Source organism: Pygoscelis adeliae, unplaced genomic scaffold (assembly GCF_000699105.1).
Source record: "Pygoscelis adeliae isolate BGI_AS28 unplaced genomic scaffold, ASM69910v1 Scaffold238, whole genome shotgun sequence".
NCBI classification, from domain to species: domain Eukaryota; kingdom Metazoa; phylum Chordata; class Aves; order Sphenisciformes; family Spheniscidae; genus Pygoscelis; species Pygoscelis adeliae.
This window is the reverse complement of record NW_008825285.1, coordinates 1,110,407-1,133,170: the sequence shown is the minus strand read 5'-3', so window position 1 is coordinate 1,133,170 and position 22,764 is coordinate 1,110,407. Positions and strand designations below refer to the sequence as shown.

Sequence of the window (22,764 nt, the reverse complement as noted above, 5' to 3'; positions counted from 1 at the left end):
GACACCATTTAGCCCTCTTCCTTTTGCTTCATTAGCTACATTTGCATACATTTTTATACCTCTTGTGGTTTCTTGTGTGTATCTTGTGCCTGTCTGAAAGACTTTCAACGACATTAGCTAAACTTCAGAACACTCCTGTAAATACTATTCCTATTATGAAAATGGCAAAATGGAGGCACTGAAATTGTTATTCTTCCAAGTACAGCATAAACCATCACTGGAAATCAGCATCCAAAGAAGATTACATGTAGTTTCAAATTTTATATGCCTAACATCAATACAAGCTTAGTCCTGCTGTCACGACTGTAAGTCAGAGGGATAATAAAGAAACTCAGAATATTTATCTTGATCATATTCTGCAAGAACATGTGTGGGGGAAAGATTTTGGACATATCTGATCCAATAGCTGATTTTGACCAGAAAGATACCACAAAGTATTTATCTTTTAACACCAGAGGTAATCACCTCTTTGAAAAACTTATGAAGGGAAATGATTGACCGTATGGTGACCTTTTTGGGTGTAGTCTGATGGTCCTTTATGGCATTAAAATCTATGAGGCATTTCAGAGGAAGGTACTGATTAGCCAAATGAAGAACGGCAGAGTAAAGTATTCAGGGTTTAACAAAAATTGTTCATTGCGCATTTTTAAAGAAAAATAAATCCGTATATGTAATGCTGCATTCATTCTCCACCCATCCCAATAATATCCAACTTACATGCACATCTGATAAAAGCAATAAAGAAATTTCCATTCTGATATCCTTAAAATTCTACTAAAGTAGATATATATGAAAAACATAAGAAAAATACACACACACAAATATAGAAAATGTATTTTTGAGGAAAATTTCTGGGTAACACGAAACTGTAGAAACTATAATGTAATAATTTACAGAGGAAAAGAGTGCAAGGGCTCAACAAAGATGAAAATTGGCACTATTGTAAAAGTTAACTTACATACTAAGTAGTATGTGAGTTCTTACGCTTTTATTATTCATACAACCAGTGAGAAGAATTACATTTATACTATGAATAACAACCCTGCTTCAATGGTGCAGTACATTGGCTGGAACCATACGTGTATCATGCTTTGACCTCCTATAGCTGTGGCTTATAAGAGAATGAAATCTGAAAAATTGCTGCATAAAAGAAATAACTCAAAAAATATTTTTGTTGCAGGGCTTGAAATGAAGTATTAAATTATTCTTTTACTAACATGTTAATATTTTGCATTCATACAGCGGAGAGCACTTAATGAAGTTTGCTTAATTGCATCACATATATCCTAGACAGAAATACCTTTAAACTTTTTCCATTTCAGAAAGAAAAAAAAATATTATTAACCGTAAAACTTTGCTTCGAGGTCACAAAGGGAATCAGAGTAAGACTAAGAAGCATCCTTTCAATCTTCTACTAGCAAAGCATGCAGTGCGCACATTTTATTCTGGAGTTAATAGGAACTGTCATTAATCAATCATTTTTCTCTAAATACTCTTCGGGGGGGCGGGGGGAAGAAAAAGAAAACAGAGAAATTCTATTGCTACAGGACACTCCAGATGCCAGGTCATTAATGTACAAGAAATGTATTTTAATAATGTTAGGTAATTATAAAGCATTTATCAGCATCATTTAAATAATATTTTCGTTTATAATACTCAACAATTGCAAAGCATATTTTATTTGAGATAATTGCTTTACAAAAATTCAGGCCATTCCCCAATTCTGTCACTAATGCTGACATAATCTACTGTAAAAGGCACCTGGGAGTTTCATGACACCATACACTGACTATAGCTAATCTTGCACTGTCCTTTCTGCATTGCCAGCCTAAGAGAAATGATGATTCCTCTCTGGCTGCTCAGACCTTTACAGTGTAATTAGCAGTCTGCTTTAAATAAAAGCAGGCACCAACCCAGTATGTAGCTGTCCCATGACAAAGATAGGGTGGAAAAAAAAAAACACCTTTAGATATTGTCCCAAAATCTACACTGCATAGTCCATTATAGCTGAGAACCTGGAACCAATGCAAACTTTCAAGCACAGTGTAGTTACACTTCAGCTTTATCAGCAAAGACATAAAAAGTTCCCTTTCCCCCTTCCCTTTTGCTTCTGTCTCTGGCCCAGAGCTCACTCCTTGCTCAGTTGTCCTCCTGCCCCACTCACTGCAGCTATGCATGCCTCATGGCACCATTAAAATCATATAGATTAAAACTGGATCATTTCAGTGATCCAGCCCAGGCAGTGAGAGGCAGGGATTTCAGAGGAGTGAAGCCTGGCAGGGACCATCGCACTATTCTCTAGTGACTCCACCTGGATAATCCAGGAACACGACAGGATCCAAGTCGTGCCCGTGTATGCATTGCCACAAGCACTGTCATTTCTCCTTGCCGCTGATGGGAAAATGTAGCTAAATAAAGAGGAAAAAACATGGTGGGAGAAAAATTCCTTACGCAAGTGGGATGGTATTGGGTTAACACCGTTCTTTTGCAGGAAAGAAGAAATCTCAGAATCATTTAAAATACCCACTCATATATAGCTATATGGGATATTGTTTTTCTCTACTGTGGCAATTGAACGCTTGAGTGTAAGGAATCACCTGAGCACCACATAAACACAGCTTCACTAGGAATATTTACAAAATACAGAAAATAAAGCAGCTCTTGTCACAACTTTTTACACATTGGTATTCTGCTATTTATTTAAAAGCAAACAAAAGACCTTGAGATTACTTGGTCAAAATTGCATTTCTGCCCGATGTTTTGGGAACTGACAGCTTCAGGAGCTCATAAAATGAGATTTTTCTCAGGGGGGGCTTCTGGCAAAAGCACTCAATAAATAAATATTTCAATAACAATAGATGCCCTTTGGGGAATTCCTCGCTGTTCATTATGTGTTGGACGAGAACATTTAAACAAAACCGGTAATTACTTGACTGCAAAATATTTCTTAAAAGACTTTTTAACAAGAAGGCAACCAGCCCGAGAAAAGGTTCTAAGATGTATAAAATGCACCCCTGATACTTCCTAACCAGGAACTTTAAATTAGATAGATGAGACTGCTTTTTTGTGCGGCTGTCAAACCCTCTGAAGCCTAGCTAATATTAATGGCAATTGTCTTTACATCGCTCTAAATACGGAGGCTCACTGAAGTGCACACGATTGTTTATGACCTGATGAATTGCAAACAAACCATTCCCACAGATCAGGGAGGGTGCTGCCGGTTAGCAGAGGCATCCCTCCTGGCTGGCTGGTTACATCATGCCAGCACTCAGCCAGCTGCGTAGGTGAAAGCAATCGGAAATGTAAACCACAATGTCCAGGCTGAAACACAACCTACATCGAAGACATGCATCTGCTGCAACTGAAATTAAAAATGTAAGGTAGCAGCCCTTTTAATCTAGAAAGACAATCTTTTATATCAGATTTTTTTGTCTATTCACACACACACACACACACACACACAGAGCTGTATGCTACTACAATTACACCTATGTAAATTTGTAGTTGACCCTTCTGGCGTAACTGAGCTTACACCCACCTAAATAAGAGAAGATTGTGAGTTTTAGAAGGCATCTGGACTACACTATTATAATGGCACTTATCATTTTTTTCTAATACTTTGTTATGGTGTTTTTTTGAATAAAGGTAAGCAGGTCTGGCTTTGAGGCTAATAAACAGTGACTTCTCCCCACGCAAAATGTAATGTCTGTTGCAATGACCTGCTAAATTTATTACTTGAAATTTACTGACTAATTACCCCCTCTGTTGGCTGTCACAATTTCTGCTTTTTTTTAATTTCAATAATGTTGCCTTCAGCCATAATAATTTTTTTTTTTTAACAAAGACATTCAAAGCATATTGCAAATTGTCACCCTTATGTGCTGTTGTCTTATATTCTGTTTACTAGAGATGAAGTAATTACAGTGTTTATACCAAAATGACTTGAAGGTTGATTGCTGATTTAATAATATCCCCTCCCCTTGGGTTTATATTTCCCATCTGAAGGTGGGAGGGTGCACAACATGCACAGAAACAAACAATATTCTTTGTGTAAAATAGAAGTATTTCCTTTCATTAATTGTTTTACTGACTAACAATATTCTTATTATATTTTGCCTGTCAACAAATGAATGATCTGAATAAACAGAGCTGGAGCATGATCAATATGGCAAGGTCCATATCACTTTCAAGCCGTAGGCTATAATTATATTTATGAATGACAGGATTTAAATCTCCATAAATTATGTACCAAGCTCTGCCTGCCTGTTCTTCTCCCTCATGTGTGTATACTTTAGTATTACAATATCATACAGAAGGTTTACTGTGAAATACAGTCACAGTCTATCATACCCCCTAGTGGAAAAGGATTTGAGAAACAAGTGCCAACATGGTTATGTGTATTCTTGAAGATGAGACATAGAGCTGATGCCAGATGGAAATGACTTGAGGTTGCACCGCATTTAAAAAAAAATACAGGCAGAGTGCAATTTCTCAAGATTGGAGGAAGATGAGGAGATTAGGAATGGATATTTCCAACATTAAACATTCTCTTAATGACCCTATTTCGTAAAACAGAGCTTGCCTTAATAAAGCATAGATTTGAAATTAGAGTCACTACTTGTCTATATGTTCATTTCAAAATCCTTTAATCTCTGGAGGTTAAGAAAAGCAATTAGTAACGCTCCAGAGGATTGTGCAAAGTAAATTTTATAGCAGCGAAGGTAATTGTCTCAGGAAATGTTTGGTGGGCTTGAACTAATGACTTGCAATGTGTACACATTTCTGTGCTTACTGTGTTTAGGAATTTGAAGCATAAGTCCGTTGTTTATATTGGACTGAAGCCTCCTTTTCACCTTCTCAATTTTGGAAAAAATAAAATACTCGTACTGCTGTAAATGTGTTATATATTATATATCTAGGTATATAAACATACTTATGCAAAACAAATTAATGGGAAAAAGCACATGATTAAAAGAGGCATTTTTATAATATAGTATGTTTATACGATATGATTTACAGAGCAGAGCAAAGGCAGAAAATTGCAGCTGGTCATTGCCATATATGTCCACACAAAAACGGATTAAGAAGTGTACACTGGCTATTTTGTTCTCCTTCTGTTACTCAGACCAGCTGTAAATCCATTGACCACTTGATTCAGGTTTCACCAAAATTTTTGACCAGAAATGTTGACCAAAATTTATTTTGTGAAACATTGCATCCTACTCTATTTATATTACATAAGCACGTACCTGACTAAACTTCAAAGATTTAGGAAACCTGTGAAGGATGTATTGTGCTGACCTACTACAAAATAACTTCCCTGAACTGTTGAGTAGAGAATATTGATCATCACCCAGACTTAATACTAAAAAGGCACACATCTTTCACTCTTTAATATCTTCACTGTTCAAAGATTTGCTTCATTCTGCACCTGAACTGAACAAATGTCAATGTAGAGCTGTATGTATTCTCGCATTTCTATTGACATGTATGTACTTACAGCCAGTGATCAATTAAAAAATCTTTTCATCACCCAGACTTAATGCTAAAAAGGCACACATCTTTCACTCTTTAATATCTTTACTGCTCAAAGATCTGCTTCGTTTTACACCTGAACTGAACAAATGTCAATGTACAGCTGGATGTATTCTCACATTTCTATTGACATGTATGTACTTACAGCCAGTGGTGAATTAAAAAATCTTTTTTTGTTTTAGCAAATTGAGCTTCTTGAGCCCTTCTCCGGAAACTCTTAACATGCTCCTTAAACTGCAGAATGACACACACTGTTCCACAACATGCTGCAATACAGCCGAAAATATATTATCTATTCATATTTATATTTTTATATACACTAAGCATGAACTGTTTGTTTGCAACATTGCCTACAGAAATGTGGTCCTGTACTAAACATACAGCTAGCATGGAGAGAGAAAGTTAAAGATTTGTTGTACTAACATCGCACCTTGTGTCTGACAATGACCAAGTACTAAGATGAAAAAGCAAAATCCCTGCTAAGGGAAAGACATTAATTGCAGCGCTCACCAGTTAGTGGTTGATTTTCTATCACCACTTGCATTTCATTAGAGTGGTTTACACCATGCAGCTGGGTGAGGTGTAACAGATAGACCACAAAGATTAGAGAGATTGACAGTTTCAGAGCAATCACATCTTGCAAATGTAACTCCATGGAAACAAAGCTTAGGTCTGGATTTGATGGTTGCAACTCAGACTTACCTCTGCAAGCTACATCTACAGCCTTCATAAATCAGGAAATTATTTGGACACCTTGTAGTGCCCTCTTCTCTCCCCCTGAAACAATCAGTGCTGCGGGGTGACATCATGGAGCATCGTTTCAGGGGGAGAGAAGAGGGCACTACAAGGTGTCCAAATAATGAAATGTATTCTGACTGACGCACTACTGTCATTAGAATAATTTCAAGAGTAAAGTCACAGAAAAGGGATGACGGGCCCAGAAAGCGATGCTTTCCAACAACAGCAGTCCATGTTTGGTGTGTCCCTCATACTAACCAATACTAAATGATGGACTTTTAATTATTTTACATTAATAATGAATTTTATATTAATCATTTAATCTATATGCTTCAAAATTGTGCTAAGTACACTGATAAATAATTTACAGTGCAAAAGACAATGAAAGAGTATTTTAAAGATTTTACAACTCACTTCATCTCAGGTGAAGATTATTTTGCTAAGCCTACAATTTAAATGATTTAAAAAACAGACAACGCTCAATTTAGAGATTGATGCTACACTCAGTTTGTCCTATTTTTATTCTTCACAAAATGCAACTTCTGATGATTACTCAATATCTATGAATAATTTGCAGGTTTAAAATAATTTTTCTATTAATCTGTCACAAGCCATGAAACTTGACATTTTCACCACGCTGAGTACATGAAAGTTGCCAGCTTTGCCTGCCATGCAAATAAGGTTCTTAATTACAGTATTTAAAAGAACAAACCATACAAGTGCTATAACTTTTTACAGCAAAAGTGTTTGGACCCTGAGAGAAGGGGAAAGAGGTCTCAAAATGCTGCTTAAATGCACAGTGATTTTTCTTTCATTCCCCAAAGATTAAGCTGAAGGATAAAAAAGTTATGTCATTTAAAAAAAAAAAAAAGATAATTGTTTCTATTCATATTTCCATTCTTCTTCTTTACACCTTTTAGTAGTCTGCCTGGTACACAAACAGCAGACAGTTTTAATTTTTAGCCAGTAAGCATTCAACGCATTTTACTGACTTCGGGATTACTTACCCTCTGCACACCTGTGTTGTTAATGAAGTCTGTTGAAATCATGTGTAAAATTTGTCTACTGGGATGATAGTTACCTTATGCTCAGTTTGCACAAGTGACTTTTAATAATTAATGAAGAGCATGACTCGTGTTAGGACTTTTACAGAGGTAAAGGTTCAGCATGCTCATAGCTTTGACAGGAGCCAGATAGGACGCAAATTTCTTTGATGAGGATTAGGCAGCACAACCAAAGACCAAAAAAATCACACTTTGCTACAGTCTCAATTCAAAAAGCTACAAAACTCTGAGTGCTACAACCAGACCCCTCCTGCTTGCCCTCTTAAAACCTGTTGGCTTCTCCTTTAGCTCTGAGGAGACCAACTAGGAGATTTGTTCTTGAGCTTCCACTGCCAGCTGAGAGGGAGAGGCATTTGCTTCGCAAAGAAGGCACTGCAAGTGGAATTTGGGCTCTTTCGGTCGCACCTACAGATGTATATTTGCTCTGCCTGCCTTTATGGCTCCTAAAGAATACAAACCCTTCCACAGGAAGGTCGTGGTGCAGCTCATAGGCCTGGATATGCAATATTTACTGGCTAGGGTGTAAAAAAAATGTGCAGAAGAATTATCTTTTTCAGCTGGGTCAGCAGGTCTGTAACATGCATGCAATCCGTCCGTCCATCCATCCATCCACCCACCCATCAATCCAGGTGACAAAGAGAGAGAAAAAAAGTGTGTGTTTGTGTACTTAGGAGAATCAGGTAGCCAAGGGCAGGAGAATCAGGAAAGACATAGGCATAAGATGAATTTTGTATATTTCTTATAAGGGACTATTCTTTTAAACAAATCTCTACATGATAATCTTCTTCCATTTCTACTATTAGTTATTCTATTTGTGGACCAAGCTTCAGTTCAAGAGCGAGAATCACAGTTCTCTGTTTCTGTTCTCATATCTGTCACCAAGTTCTGTACCATCTTAGGGAAAATCAAGCAAACTATTTTGAGTTTCAATTTACCCATCTGTAGAATGGAAATGATTACCTGTTAATAATATGTGAAATGTTACATAAATTAAATGCAATGGCACATATTCAGTGACTTGTTTGAAACAAAGGAGTATATCCTGCCTACCCTATAATGTTATGAACTTTAATTTTATTAAAAAAGGAATATGATGGCATTCTCAGTCACACAGAGGGATGAGCAGGAGAGAAATATGAAGTATTATAAATAGATAGATAAACTTCAGAAGCTTACTTATCTGTAAAAACCTTCTCTTGAGTAGGGACCTATGAGTACCTGGAAATGTATCTATAACACTGGATTTCATTGTGCTTTTGATTACAAAGGTGCAAATCCTCTCATTTATTGAGATGAAATGTTGTAATGGAAAGCCAAACTTCGTACATTTTTATTTATAAGAGTCTCTGTAGATTTTTATGGTCTTTCTGTTTTGTCACCTAGAATTCATAAAATGCTGCAGGCCAAAATCCTTCTTGTTATTTTAATGTATTTTTATATTTTTCTAGCAGAAAAGTTACAGTGGAGAAGGCAAAATGATCTCGGTTATATGCACATTTATTAAAGAAAAGCACACAAAATATATTGTACCTCAGGGGAAAAAGCCACAAGACTAATGTAATGCTAAGGTTGAGAAATCACTCATTTTTAAGTAAAGGAATGCATACTTGAAACTTTCACCTTATTTTTGTTTCCTTATCGTCATTCCTTTAAAAATTGATGTATCTTTATATTATAAATAAGTTGTCAAATAAGACAATATGTACCAGAAAACACAATGTAATTTCTTATAAAAGCCTACATGCAATGAGTTACAGCAGTACATTTTTCAGACAATTTGTTTTCCAGATTCATTAAATCTGTGGAAGAAGTCAAGTTTGAATAAAAGTGGTTCCATTATTTCTGAATTATGCTTTTATAACATTTTAAACAAGATTATGCCAAATAGCCTTAGTCTGTTGGTTTGCTATTTGAAATCAAAGAACAGATGACAAATATTGCTCAACTTTTTTGAAAGGTATATCTTTTTATTAAGACCAAACATAGCACAGTTCAAATTGAAATAAAAATGATGCTTAATTTCTGGACAATGAATGGAATGGAAATAAAAATTCAATCTATTGCTAGTTTGTACTACAGCACCTTAAGGAGAGCAGAGTGAACTATATGTTTTTTCATAAGCACAATATGAGAACATTCCTCTTGGTAAATCTGAATGGCAGAGATGGCAGAATCCAGGATCTGTCAACCTAGCAATCTAGAAAAAACTTTGCAAGAATTTTGGTCCACAGGTGTTCAACGTACAACACAAGAAAAGATTAATCACACTGAACCAAGGAGAAAGGAATCATGCAGAATCTGTACAGTAGAGGGAAGTTTGCAGATACAAACCTAACAAGACACTGTGCTACCTGTCCCACTACTGCCGAGTGGTTAAATAATCCTCCCTCACACTGTCCTGCCTCTCAAGCTACCAATAATTTCCTGAGGTGTTCACATTTAGAGAATACATATACCACATGTCATAATCCATCAGCATGATGAAGTGAAAATACCAAGTATCGTTCCAGTGTTTAGGTTCTGGATGACTGACTATGATTAACTGGCTGATTGAGTTTTTCAGGTGTTAGAAAAATAACATGACAAACAATGAACAAAACCTATATAGCATGATTAGGACACTACAGCCAATGCACGGGTTCATAATAGGTGAGGCTGGGAGCTCCACTCATTAGTCTGCTTGCCCAACACGTCCGATTTGAACACATTTAAAGCTTCTCCAAACTTTAACCACTTGGTTTGATTTTCAGACATCTTCCTCAATTCAAGTACTTTTCACTGGGATGGTTGGCTGGCTTTTCAAATTGTATTTTTTCCAGCCCAACCGTTTCAGCCCTTCCTAAGAACAAAGATAATGGTAGGTATTTTCTGGTTGTGTAAGGCCTTTTCTTTGAAAAGGAGGTGGAAAATGTCTCTAACCCCACTACTTGAAAACAGAGATTTGAAGTATGGCAAGAATGTGCTTGTAGCTGTCCTCTTGATAAGCCTTCCAAATTCAAGCTTTTGTTAGATAATTGTTTACACAAAAATATCTAAAAAACATAGTCGACACTAAGGACCTACTACAGTATAACAGGAAAAATTGATCTTGACTTACTTCATATCTAGGTATGCAGTCTTTCTTTTCAAAGTGTTTTTTCAATAGATCCCTGACATCCAATGATGAATGGTGGTCAAGCAGTAGAGAAGAACAATATTTTCAGGGGCCTCAACTTCATTTTTATCAGACCTCAGGAAGTACATTGCAAATAAGGTATGGAACTATAAAAATGTAAAGGTCCTACTGTTACTTTGAATTCTGCTGGTACCATCCAGTTCTGCCTCAGATTCAGATTCAGACTCAGGTCATTTGAAGCCAAGTCAGGCAATTTTTTTTACAGACCTAGTGGCACTGTCTAAACTGAGAGCTGACTTCTGGGACTGCTGAAAACTCAGAATGGTAACTGAAGTCAGTGGAATCTGTCTCAATAAGTGAAGTACTTTACAGAAGAGGCTGAATAAGGTATACTCTGAGACATCAGACTGGCCACCCCATATTAGCAAATGCTTTGACATTAATCTCTTCGTGCATAACTCCAGCTCTGTATGGTCCTAATAATACCTCATCATGTGAGTTAAGTATATCAATTCATGTTTGTCAAGCATTTTGATAGTGTAGTGAAGAACACCATAGGGAAAAAAACCCCAACAAAACAAAACAAGAGGAAATGGGTTTTCTGACCTCAAAGCAAGATTTGAATAATGTGCAATAAATAAATCCTGAAGCCACACATTGAACAATGAGAATAAAATGAAACATTGAAGAACTGCTCATTAACTGAGCATTTTATTTCCTGCATATGGAATAAGACAGAGGGTTGCAGAAAAATGCACAAATATGATCAAATATTTCAAGACTATATCATAATTAGTCTTTTATCAAAAGATTGATATTTTTGGTCAGCTGAACACACACAAAAAAAAAAAGGAAAATAATGGCTTGTGTTCAGTCCAAAATCAATTTTTTGTTTATTCTTATCACCAAAATAAAAGCATTTTCCTTATAAGCCAAACTTAGTTAAATTTTGAAACTAGTCATTACTTTGAATTTAAAAATTATGGTATTTTATTTTCAAAATGTCAAACCACACTGCTGTGGCTGCTACAAATTTTGAAGGGTATTTTTCAGCTGAAGTCTCCATACAGTTTCCATACATACTTTCAGTTAACCTGAATTTTCATTTTTCATACAATAAACTATTCAAGTAAAACACTGAATTAACCTCTAATCTTAGTGTGGGTAGGGAGAGGAGTCAGGTGAAAGCTGAACAACCAACCCAAGGCCTGGGAGTTTGACCTTTAGACTCTGAAAGATCAGTGATTTGGTCTTTTAACTTAGCTTTGGATGTACAACATAGATGCAACAAACCGTACATGATAAGGGAATATTGGTTAAGTTTTATGGCTTTGCAATCCAGGACGTTATATTAGATAATCAGAATCAGCTTTTTCAACTTGAAAAATCTATTTATATTAGCATTTGAAATTTAGCATAAGTATCCTGTTCATCCCCAACATTATATATATTGATTATATGCTTATATAGGCAATTATTGTTACACTTCAAAACAGCAGCAGCAGATAGAGATTAATATAATTTTATGGAATGAATACAGAGTGCACTGCTACAGGTTTTCCACTGAAAAATTAGATATGGAAATGGGCATGCTTGTTGGTCAAGTTACCACATCTCCTGAAAGGACAGTTCTTTGAGTACTGAGTTTCGGTATGTTAGAAGGCAAAAATGACAAAGATGCCCATTAAGATGAATGGGTGGAGGAAGCCAAAGCAGTAGAAAAAAATGGGGAAAAAAGAGACACCTAGAGAGAGAGATGTCCAATGGCAATAGGGAAAATCATATAAGGCTAAAGAGAGAAACAAGAAGGAAAATAAAAAAATCAGTGCTACTGCAGCATCCATCAGAGAATGTAATTTTCAGCTGACAGTCTCACTCTTGACTGGAGGCTGAGAACGGTAGGATATGCAGTCTGAAATACTATGAAATCAAAATAATCTGTTTTCTTTCCATACAAAGGTATTCGGCTAAGCTTAGAGCTCAAAATCCCCTTTAGCAATGTTCTCAGTAAATACCCCAAGTATGAGAACATTAAATAAAAATTCAGAAATAATTCGTATTCTCATCAGAAACCAAATAAGTCATGTATGTTCTAATTCAGTGGCTTTGACTATAGATTCTGAGTGTCCTTTCCACTACCCTCACAGTTTAGCTTACAGGTTTTAGTATTTTTATTATATTTGGATGTTTCTTGATAATCTCTCGTGTTTGTAAGTTTACTATATAACATGTGAAGAACTGTAATTACGTGAAGAAGGTCAATGTTGCAGATTGCAGAGTCGTAAAATTATTATTTTTTTAAATAAAATCAAACCCTCCTAACACTACTACCCATCTGACTTCAATCCATGATACCAGTCCAACAATCAATCACCAGGGGCATTGGACACCCATAATTAGATTATAAAATCATAACTATAGTCATTTTACGTCTGCTTGCATAATTACATCAGCATGCTAATATCCTTTTAATGGTCTCTAATGATGTAATAAGAAATAATGGAATTTATTTGACAGCTACATAACCATTAACAAAACATATTAAGCATAACTATTACTTCCATAAAGATTCAGACTGTATCCAAAAGTGACAGCTAACATGTTGGATCTTTTCTTCCTCATTGAAATATTTCTAATTATGAATTCCCCAAATCTATTCCCACTCATCTGCTTCACAGGGCGAGCAAAGTTTATGTCAATGCAAACTTGACAACAAACCGACTGTAGAAGTGGACTGAAAGCTCTGGGAGCCAAGCCTGAGGCTGTACTGTGAATTGCAGGCCATCGGTTAAAGTTGGCAGGATTGTGAATGAGAGAAGATAAGACAAACTGATTACTACCATGCATCAACTAATCAAGAACTAACCCAGGAATTGGCAGGAATCCACAGCAAAAGCAATTGTTCACTTGCCAAACTCCAAAGCACAGGAAAAAACTAAAAATATAGGAAAGAAGGAAAGATATTTGCAGACAAAACTAACTAAAGGTAGTAATGTATTTGTGAAGCAGTCCCTTTAAAATTAATTTTTTTTCAGAGAAAAGGACAAGAAACTCTTAATTGAGAATTTAAAGAACTTTAGAATAACTCACCACTCACCTTCTCCTCAGTTCTTCTTACACTATTCCTATTGAATGCGATGGCTTTGTCTATACTCTCAAATTAACCCTGATTCTCAGTAACATGTCTTTACTCTGAAATCTTTGCAATAGTCTAAAAAATTCAGGTCTACACTGTTACTTTCTTACCATTCAGAATTCTTGGAAGGAAAAGAGAGAATTGAGAATTTTACACCAAGCTAATACTCAGGTCGGCGTTCAAAGTAGACTTTTTAAAAAACTGAATCCCTAAGAAAAAGACTACTTTTAGCTGCCAGTAAAATAAAATAATTTATATCGCCCATGATGCCTTAGGCCAAGTAAAAAGCATATTTCCTGAGATGCCTCATTCTCACACACTGATATGTCAAAGGTGGATTAAGAATAACCATGACATCAAGTCTTTCCTGAAACCCCTCTCCATGATGCTACTCAGAAGCCAACCAGAGCCTTCAAATTCATACAGTTTTCCAACAATGGCTGCGTAAAGATGACAAAAGAACAAATCCCCAAAGCATTAATTCTTTGCTTGGTAAGGCTTTTTTCTAAAGCCTCTACTACTGCTATATCTACTGGCCAGCTCCAGATTTCTTTAGCATTTCATGGGTTTAACCTGAGTCAAAGCATCTCATTTTCTTGAGTAAAGAAAACTTACAATGGATGAATTCTTCACTAACTTGAGATTTGGGATAATATTTCACAGATTTATAGATCTTTTAAAAAGGCAAAGACCGTGTTTGTGTTAATAGACAGAATACTTCGTCCTGTTTGGAGTTACTATCATTCAGAATGCACTTTTAAAATACTGACCATACAATACAAGTACTTTCGGTAGGGACATATTAATGGACACAAAATAACCAGCTTCCCTAATGTCACACATTAAAAAAAAAAAAAAAGGTTGTTCATAGCTAGCTATATCACTGGAGGGATATTTTTCATTAGAGAATGAATCTACAGCCTGCCAATTGCAATGTTGTTGTGATATATCAAATGATAAAAAATAACCAAAAGGCTTTATGCTAACAATTAGAAAGGTAGGTGAAAGTGCTCTTGTACCGTAAATGAATGACATTAATGAAGCAGAACCCATTGATTCCAGCAGAGAAATTGTTCCATGGGATTACCCCTTTAAATGTGCAGCAGACTTTATCTGCTAGTATTCAAAGTCAAGGTTGCAAATTCTCTTTACAAGGAAGACCATATAATATTCTCATTTTTTGTAATTTCAAAACTCAGTTTTCATAAAAAATACATTTCATAAAATGCAAGGAAAAAGACTTTCAACAATGCAAAGAATTGTTCTAGCAAACAAAATATGGGAATATTTTCCTTCTAAACAACAAAACCAATATGCCTGGTATTTGTCAGATTTCTAAAAAGATTTTCTCACCAGTAGTCTATTTCTCCCTACATAAACAGTAATAGAAGGGGTAGATTTTTTTTCCAAATAATAATAAACACTTCCACTAAAGATGAAACATCTTCAGACTATGGCTTAAAACACAGTATTAAATGTTGAATTACATTAACTGGAACTGAAGGTTAAACAAAAGCTGATGGCAGCACAAGTAAGGCTGAGAAAGATGCTGCACTTCAGCAACCTGACTCATGGGCCAAAACAAGCCACCCCAAACCCTCTGAAACATAGGCAAGAACTGGATGCTACCCAGACATCAGCTATTTTCTGTGCACCAAGATGTGACTTGTTTCCAGCAAGCTGTCAAAAACCTCCCACAGCTGACCCTTCTTTTCCATTAGTTTTCTATCAAACTATTTTTATTTTCTATTTTACAAAAGAAGAATTAAGTTTTGTAAAGTAAATGTTCCTACCAAAATGATTTCAGAAAATCCCCAATCTAAAAATTTTTACCGGACACGGCAAATCATAACCTTCTAGTTCAGGAGATTAACATGCAGAGCATTCATCAGTATGAATCATATGAAGAAAAACAGTAGCTCAGCATAACTGAACTCCCTGTGACTTGTTAAATGAGTAGTTGACCAAGTGGCACGACCTAGTGTGCCACATGCCAGACTCAAAGCCAGGGACCCAAGTTCTTATCCATCTCTGATGTCATTTTCCCCCTCAGCAATGCTGGGTATAATGACCCTTCACAAGACTTTCCTCACCTAGAAACTGTTAAATAAGGTTGGTAATATTTTTACAGCACTTTGAACAGACTATTTTTCCCTACGGAAGCATAAGAAAATTTCAGTCTTTATATTTTTTTTAAAATAATTTGCTCCTAACTGTGTGTAGGGGACATTATAAAGATCATCACAATATTCTTTTTTGTCTCTAACATGGTCTCATTAATTTTGGCATTAAAGAGTAGATATTTCCTTGTTAGACAAACTATTCAAAAATAATGAGAAATCCAATAAAATAAAAAGGGGCAAATTCCATGTACGTACTTGACATCATCGAAGACACTCATCTGCAGCTTCAGGAGATCTGCCACTTCCTTTATTAAGTCCAAGCCCTTTTCCACACTCAGGGGGCTGTTGAAAGGGAGCAAGAAAACAGAGCATTACGAAAATGGAACTCATCAATACTTGAGAGGTTAAAAGTCCCAAAAGAGTTATCACCTTGGCCTCTTAGAGTCTGAAAGCCACCGCTAACTGTATTCCTGTCACATAGTGATCGTGATATCAAGGGAATTGGGATCAGGTGCTTCTTCAGGCATGATGAATCACCTGAATTTTCCAGCAATAAGACAAACAATAAGGTGTAAATGGAATTGTTAGGAAGTGTAATGGGCCCATGATGCAGCAACCAGTTCATCTCAGTCCTCAATAAAAAATGTAATAAAGTAAAAGGACAGAAAGAAAGAAAAGGATTGACGAGACAAGGAGGGAAACAAACAATGAAAGTCAAATTGCAGGCTCAGTATCAAATGGACAAGGGAAAAGCATTTTTTTAAATTCATTAGTTTTTAAAATGAATCCGCCCAGTGAAAGGATACAAAATTATTATGAGTTTGAGAGTAAACAATGGAGCAAGGCATACAGTCCAGAGGACACTGATTAGATACACAGGATTTAGTTTGGTGTCTGCATGCACTGCTGACAGAACCCACTTTAAATCTTTTTAACCTTTGTCAATGCCACATTTACATTTTTTAATTTAGAAAACAGGTTGCAATCAAGCCTAACACAAGAGGACTGCTATAATTTAAAACAGCACTTATCTAGATGCAAAATTTATATTTGCAAAAATTTCAGGTTATTAGAGTCATTACAACTCTAAAGATGCATTAAGAACATTCTGTCCCTAATATACAGATCATACCGTGTTTAGTTGTTGTTCAATACTGTGGAACCAAATACAAAAGTATTAAGAAAGTAAAAAAGATAAGGAAATGATATAACAGTGTCCAGTGAGAACAACAGATACAACATTCTCTGTCTAAATTGTGATTATAGAATTATTCTCAACACTGTTAAAGCTGCAAAGATCATAAAATTAAACCCTACAAGCTTGATACTTATCTAACTTATGCCACAGTAAATCAGAAACAAGTTTGATGAGACTACCCCAGGGGAAAAAAGGTTCTGTATTTTTTCCTTCAAGGATTTATAATAAGTAGGAGAAGGAGATGTCAAAAAAAGTATGTACTATTAGACATGATCTTTTCAACTGGACTAAGAGGAAAAAAAGATTTTTTCAAAGCTCTGTACCTAGGTTATTATTTCTGCTTCGCAGTGAAAGTTTTTGAATCTAATTTTATATCACGGTAACCAGTGCCACAATTTTATTTATTGTCTGCAATGAGCACTGTTTATTTATTTATTTATTTATTTATTGCACTGGGTTCTGCATACACTGCCCTAAGGGCACCTCTATTTAAATAATGGGATGTCTCATGTGGATCTCAGTTAGGATGGAATTGCTCAGCCTCCCTTCATGCTACTAACCCAAAATGCTCTAGAGACCTCCTGTCACACAAGCAGAGGTAGCCCCTCAAGGCACCAGATAAATTTAGAGTTTTTCTAGATGCCTAAGACAGAAATGTTCTTGTGTGAAAGTAACAAAAGAATCTGACTGTTTCTGTAAGGAAGAAAATGTACTATAGATTATTCATAAAACCCCTATATTTCAAGGACTGACAGTGGGTAGAAATGTGATTATTCCCATCACTATGAAAGCAGATTGTCATAGTGACTCAGGGGCTTATGTGTTAATTAAATCTTTTCTCCCAAAGATGTTGGCTTAAGTTTTATGGAAATGATTGGTGTCAGCAAGTGGGCTTTTACTGTAATAGCAAGTCTATGCAGCGGCGCAGGCAGTCTGCTGCATACATTGGTGTAATTCTTTTACCGAGGGAGTCTCATTTCTAAAAGCTCAACCTCCTACTCCCTGCTTACCTCTCCTCCCCTGAAAAAGCATTCCCCAGCTTCAAACCCAAGGTATGCTGCTACAAGCCGACGTAGTAACAGCAATGGGGGACGTACTCAGAGCATTTGAATGCTACAGTCCAGCAAGAATGCTGGAGAGAAAATGGGAAATAAAATGGTCTGGAAGGCCACTCTTTTGCAAGCCTGAGCATCCAGGACTAGTCTTAGTAACTCTTATCCAATAACAAACCAAAACACGTAGGTTCACAAACTCGCATGCAGTTTGTTAAGTCAAGAAATTGTCATTCATAACAGCCCAGGAAAGCTGCAGAACCAGTACCTGTGTACTTTTCAAAAGCACGATGCTATCTGTTATCCTCTTTGGTACCAGTACTATTACAGATCATACATTTGAGGATTCACATTAAGAATGATTAATTTGTATCACAATATTTTCCAATACAATTTTTCCAACTTCTTAACATCAAGACATACTAGTACTGTTTATTACTGTTCTGTGACAGTTGTATTGTAGGAGAGCTGAATATTCAAAACCTTTCTCTAAAAACGCCAGAACATCGTTCTCCACACTCTATTTCTGCTTTGCTTTTGTTTAGTGTTGCATTTTGCTCAGTGTTGCATGGTTTGTACAGCGATTGCCTTTAGCTTTGTTTGCACAGATAGAGTACACCGTTCCCACCAGCACAGTGTTAAGCAAACTACATGCTGCATTGCAACAGCACCATATGCCCACGTCACCCATCTGATTTCAGGTTTATACAAGGAGTGTCACCAGAAGACAACTTGCAAACATCACCCATCCTCCTTCCCGCGGTCTTCCCACAGTCCCTAGTGCAAGTATACAGTACTGGTGGAACAGCCCCTGTTCATGATCTTTCACGTACTATGCTTGGTTTTCTGCATGCTTGATTCAGTCCTACATGGGAAGAAGTTGCTGTATTATGGACTGGTGGTTGTTTGGGTTTTTTTTTATGAATATGATTTATCTATTGATTGTGAGGGTTCAACTACTACAGAATTAATTCAAAGGAAAGTGTTACATAAACCAAGAAAGACAAAAAATAGTTCTTCAGATAAGGAACAAATAGTGAGATACTCCAGACAGAAATTGTAACAGTAGAAAGAAGACTCTCTAGACTCAACCCTGATGATGAAACTATTTTATCAAGGCCAAAGACTTGGAGGAAAGCTAAGGGTGGGGATAGGGTTCTCACTACATTATTTGAACTGCCAAGATTACAATAGAATAGAATAGAATAGAATAGAATAGAATAGAATAGAATAGAATAGAATAGAATAGAACAGAACAGAATAGAATAGAATATTTCAGCCGGAAGGGACCTACAATGATCATCTAGTCCAACTGCCCGACCACTTCAGGGCTGACCAAAAGTTAAAGCATGTTGTTAAGGGCACTGTCCAAATGCCTCTTAAACACTGCCAGGCTTGGGGCATCGACCACCTCTCGAGGAAGCCTGTTCCACTGTTTGACCACCCTCTTGGTAAAGAAATGCTTCCTATGTCCAGTCTAATCCTTCCCTGGCACAGCTTTGAACCATTCCCACGCATTCTATCACTGGATGCCAGGGAGAAGAGATCAGCACCTCCCTTTCCACTTGGTCATTTCAGCTTCTTATAGTTGGGGTGGAGAGAGGGTCCCCCCTTCTTGGTGACAGTTCTTGATGGCTCCAATTCACTCAGAGCAGCATGGCACAGAGTGAGCCTCTGGGCTATGGCCCCTCAGTTTCCAGACATGCTACAATACAGGTCCAACCCATATGCATTTTCTTTTGGGAGCCTGTGATAACACATTTCAGTTACACCAGTAATGGTGATCCCTTAAAAGAGAAATCACAACTTACATAGGCCTCAGACATACAAAGCATGTACTGGGAAAAAAAAAGCAGCAAAAGATCTACCCATGCATGCTATTTATGCTTTGCAGGTTCTCTTGAGGTTGGCTAACACTTTCTATGCCAAAGAAAATGAATGGCTCCTGCAGTGTCTTTAACAGTCCTTCTTGATTTTACCGCTCCATTTTTTGATTGCCTTGAAGGTCGCTGAACACCTTCGATCTAGATTTTGGCCTTTGGAAGAATAAATTGTTGGATGGCATAGCACCTTTTTGCAGATGACATAGATGAGATAGCACTTACTTTGGGTTTCCTCCCTTTGCTCTCATTTCACTTGCTGTAGATTTCTTCTTTGCATCTTCCTTCAAGTTAACTGTGCTAGGATATTATAATAGCAGCTAAAACAAAATGTGATTCATCTCACAGTTTAAAAGAATTCTTTTGGCATCCTTTTTAGGTTTCCAGCTCCAGTTCTCTCCAGCTTGGAAGATGAAAAGATAGTTAGAAAGTACAGAAAATTCATGTAAAACTGCGCTGGTTTTGGCTGGGATAGAGTTCATTTTCTTCATAGTAGCTTGTATGGGGCTGTTTTGGATTTGTGCTGGAAACAGTGTTGATAACACAGGGATGTTTTAGTTACCGCTGAGCAGTGCTTACGCAGAGTCAAGGCGTTCTCTGCTTCTCACCCCACCCCACCAGCGAGCAGGCTGGGGGTGCACAAGAAGCTGGGAGGGGACACAGCTGGGACAGCTGACCCCAACTGACCACAGGGATATTCCATACGGTATGACGTCATGCTTAGCATATAAAGCTGGGGGAAGCAGAAGGAAGGGGGGGACATTTGGAGTGATGGTGTTTGTCTTCCCAAGTCACCGTTACATGTGATGGAGTCCTGCTTTCCTGGAGATGGCTGAACACCTGCCTGCCAATGGGAAGTAGTGAATGAATTCCTTGTTCTGCTTTGCTTGTGCGCGTGGCTTTTGGTTTACCTGTTAAACTGTCTTTATCTCAACCCACGAGTTTTCTCACCTTTGCCCTTCCGATTCTCTCCCCCATCCCACTGGGAGGGAGTGAGCGAGCGGCTGTGTGGGGCTGAGTTGCCGCTGGGGTTAAACCATGACAATAACTAACTTCCTTCTATTGCTTTATCTTCTAATGCCATGTACTATCTGTGAGTGCTAGCCTAAATATTATTTTTCAGTTGACAGATTCAGACCCTACTGAACGAGTAGCAGAACTCTGTCTCGCTCAGATGCCAATCTCTATCTCATATTATTTGTAGAATATACTTTGTTTGACAGGTTAATAACAATGAAGAAATAAATGGGGAATGAAATATAAATATTTCCTTTGGAGTTTATGTAGATATATATAGTTTTAAAGTCTGGCAGAGTGTCATCTGCAAAATATTTTCACTGCTGTTTTTGTTTAATCTCACTTTTAAGGCACAGCTTTTGCACTGGTTATACCTGCTGGAGCATATGGCTTACACGTCTGCTAAAAATAGCCAATGTTATAAGGTAGTACTACATTGTCCCTTCAGATTAAATGACTCCCCAGCCCAGTGCAAGACTATGATGTCATGATTTAACACCACGATATAACCATGAAAACTTCCCTATCTATTTTAACCATGTGAAAAATAAATAATCCAATCCATACCTACTTGTCTGAGCTAAAATAATTCTGAGCCAATCAGCTCCCTATAACTTCATCAGGAGTTTTGTCTAACAAAACAAAACAAAAAAAGCAGATCTAGGCTATAAAGCTATTTTATTTAGAGATTAATCCAAAATGAAAGTAGAGGAATAAATCTCTTAACTTTAATGTGAGCTGCTGAGCACTTCTGAAAATTAGTGTAATCCACTTAAATGCTCAGGAGTGGATTTGGGAGCCCAACTTTATGTAATTGTTTGTTAAATCATTTTCACAAAGTGTACTGGACATTGAACACAGGAAAATTAGATTGCCTGGTGAAAATAATATTCTGTATCTTCCAATATTTAAATCCCTCCCAGTGAGGGAGCTGAAAACAGAAATATTTTAAGGAACAATCCACTTACAGAGGTAATTTAAATAATAGAACATTGGATTATAATCTTTCTCTGCTATTGTCTATTAAAGATTTCACTTTTCATTTGCTCAATTTACAAGAAAAATACAGTGATGAGGACGCATTTCTAAAATCTGGTTCCAGAAACCTGGCACAACTTAGAACAATCACATTAAGTTATTTTCTTCTCAGTCACTGCTACAAAATGTATAGAATTTGCTAGCCTTTTTTTTAACTTGTTTGTACAATCCCACTGTCTTCAGCGGTTTTATACGTAAATGAGAGAATATCTGTTGCTGAACGAATTATGAATGAGGAACAGAATATGTCTTCATCTGGAAGAGGCCTATCATGACCCTTAATTTCACCACCCGTAAAATGAAGACAATGATACCGACTTTCTTCATCAGATGCCTAGTATTGTTATATAAAAGACTATTATTATTTGACTTGCATCCCTTCTAGATCTAAGAATAGAAAGAGCAGCACTATTGGCTGTCTCTAAAGGCTATATATATATCTCCCTACCAAATATGGAGAAGATGTAGTATTAAAGACCATGTAACCCAAAAATTAGCTATTAGTCATAATAAAAACTTCCCTAATTCCCCTACCAAAAATTTTGTTCCAAACTTTTTCAGCACAGGGCATCTGACCGGTTTTAGAGCACATCTGACTAATTTTAGAGCATATTTACAACACCTGGATCCAGGTGAAGATAACTTCCCCCTCACTGGTGAGTGAGTAGCCTTGCTAAATGCCTGCTGTGGACAAAGGGAGTAGGAGGCAAGAGTCTTATGGACCAGACATGCCTCAAAAATGGCCAGTTAAACCACTCCAACAAAAGAGTAGTGCTGTATATTGGATGCTGCTCTCAAGACCAGTTCAGCTTCATGCTGCAATTATCCGAACAATGCTACAAATGGATGCCACGTTTCCAAGAAATTC

The 22,764-nt window shown here is 36.8% G+C and overlaps 1 protein-coding gene across 1 annotated transcript in view; it reads right to left on the bottom strand.

The window, feature by feature from the left end:
- PTPRN2 (protein tyrosine phosphatase, receptor type, N polypeptide 2) overlaps positions 1–22,764 on the bottom strand; it is a 416,744-nt gene that overhangs the window by 375,049 nt on the left and 18,931 nt on the right. Inside the window, exon 4 of the mRNA XM_009329894.1 lies at positions 15,967–16,053. Coding sequence (XP_009328169.1) covers positions 15,967–16,053 — 87 coding nt within the window. The remainder of the gene's footprint in view (positions 1–15,966; positions 16,054–22,764) is intronic.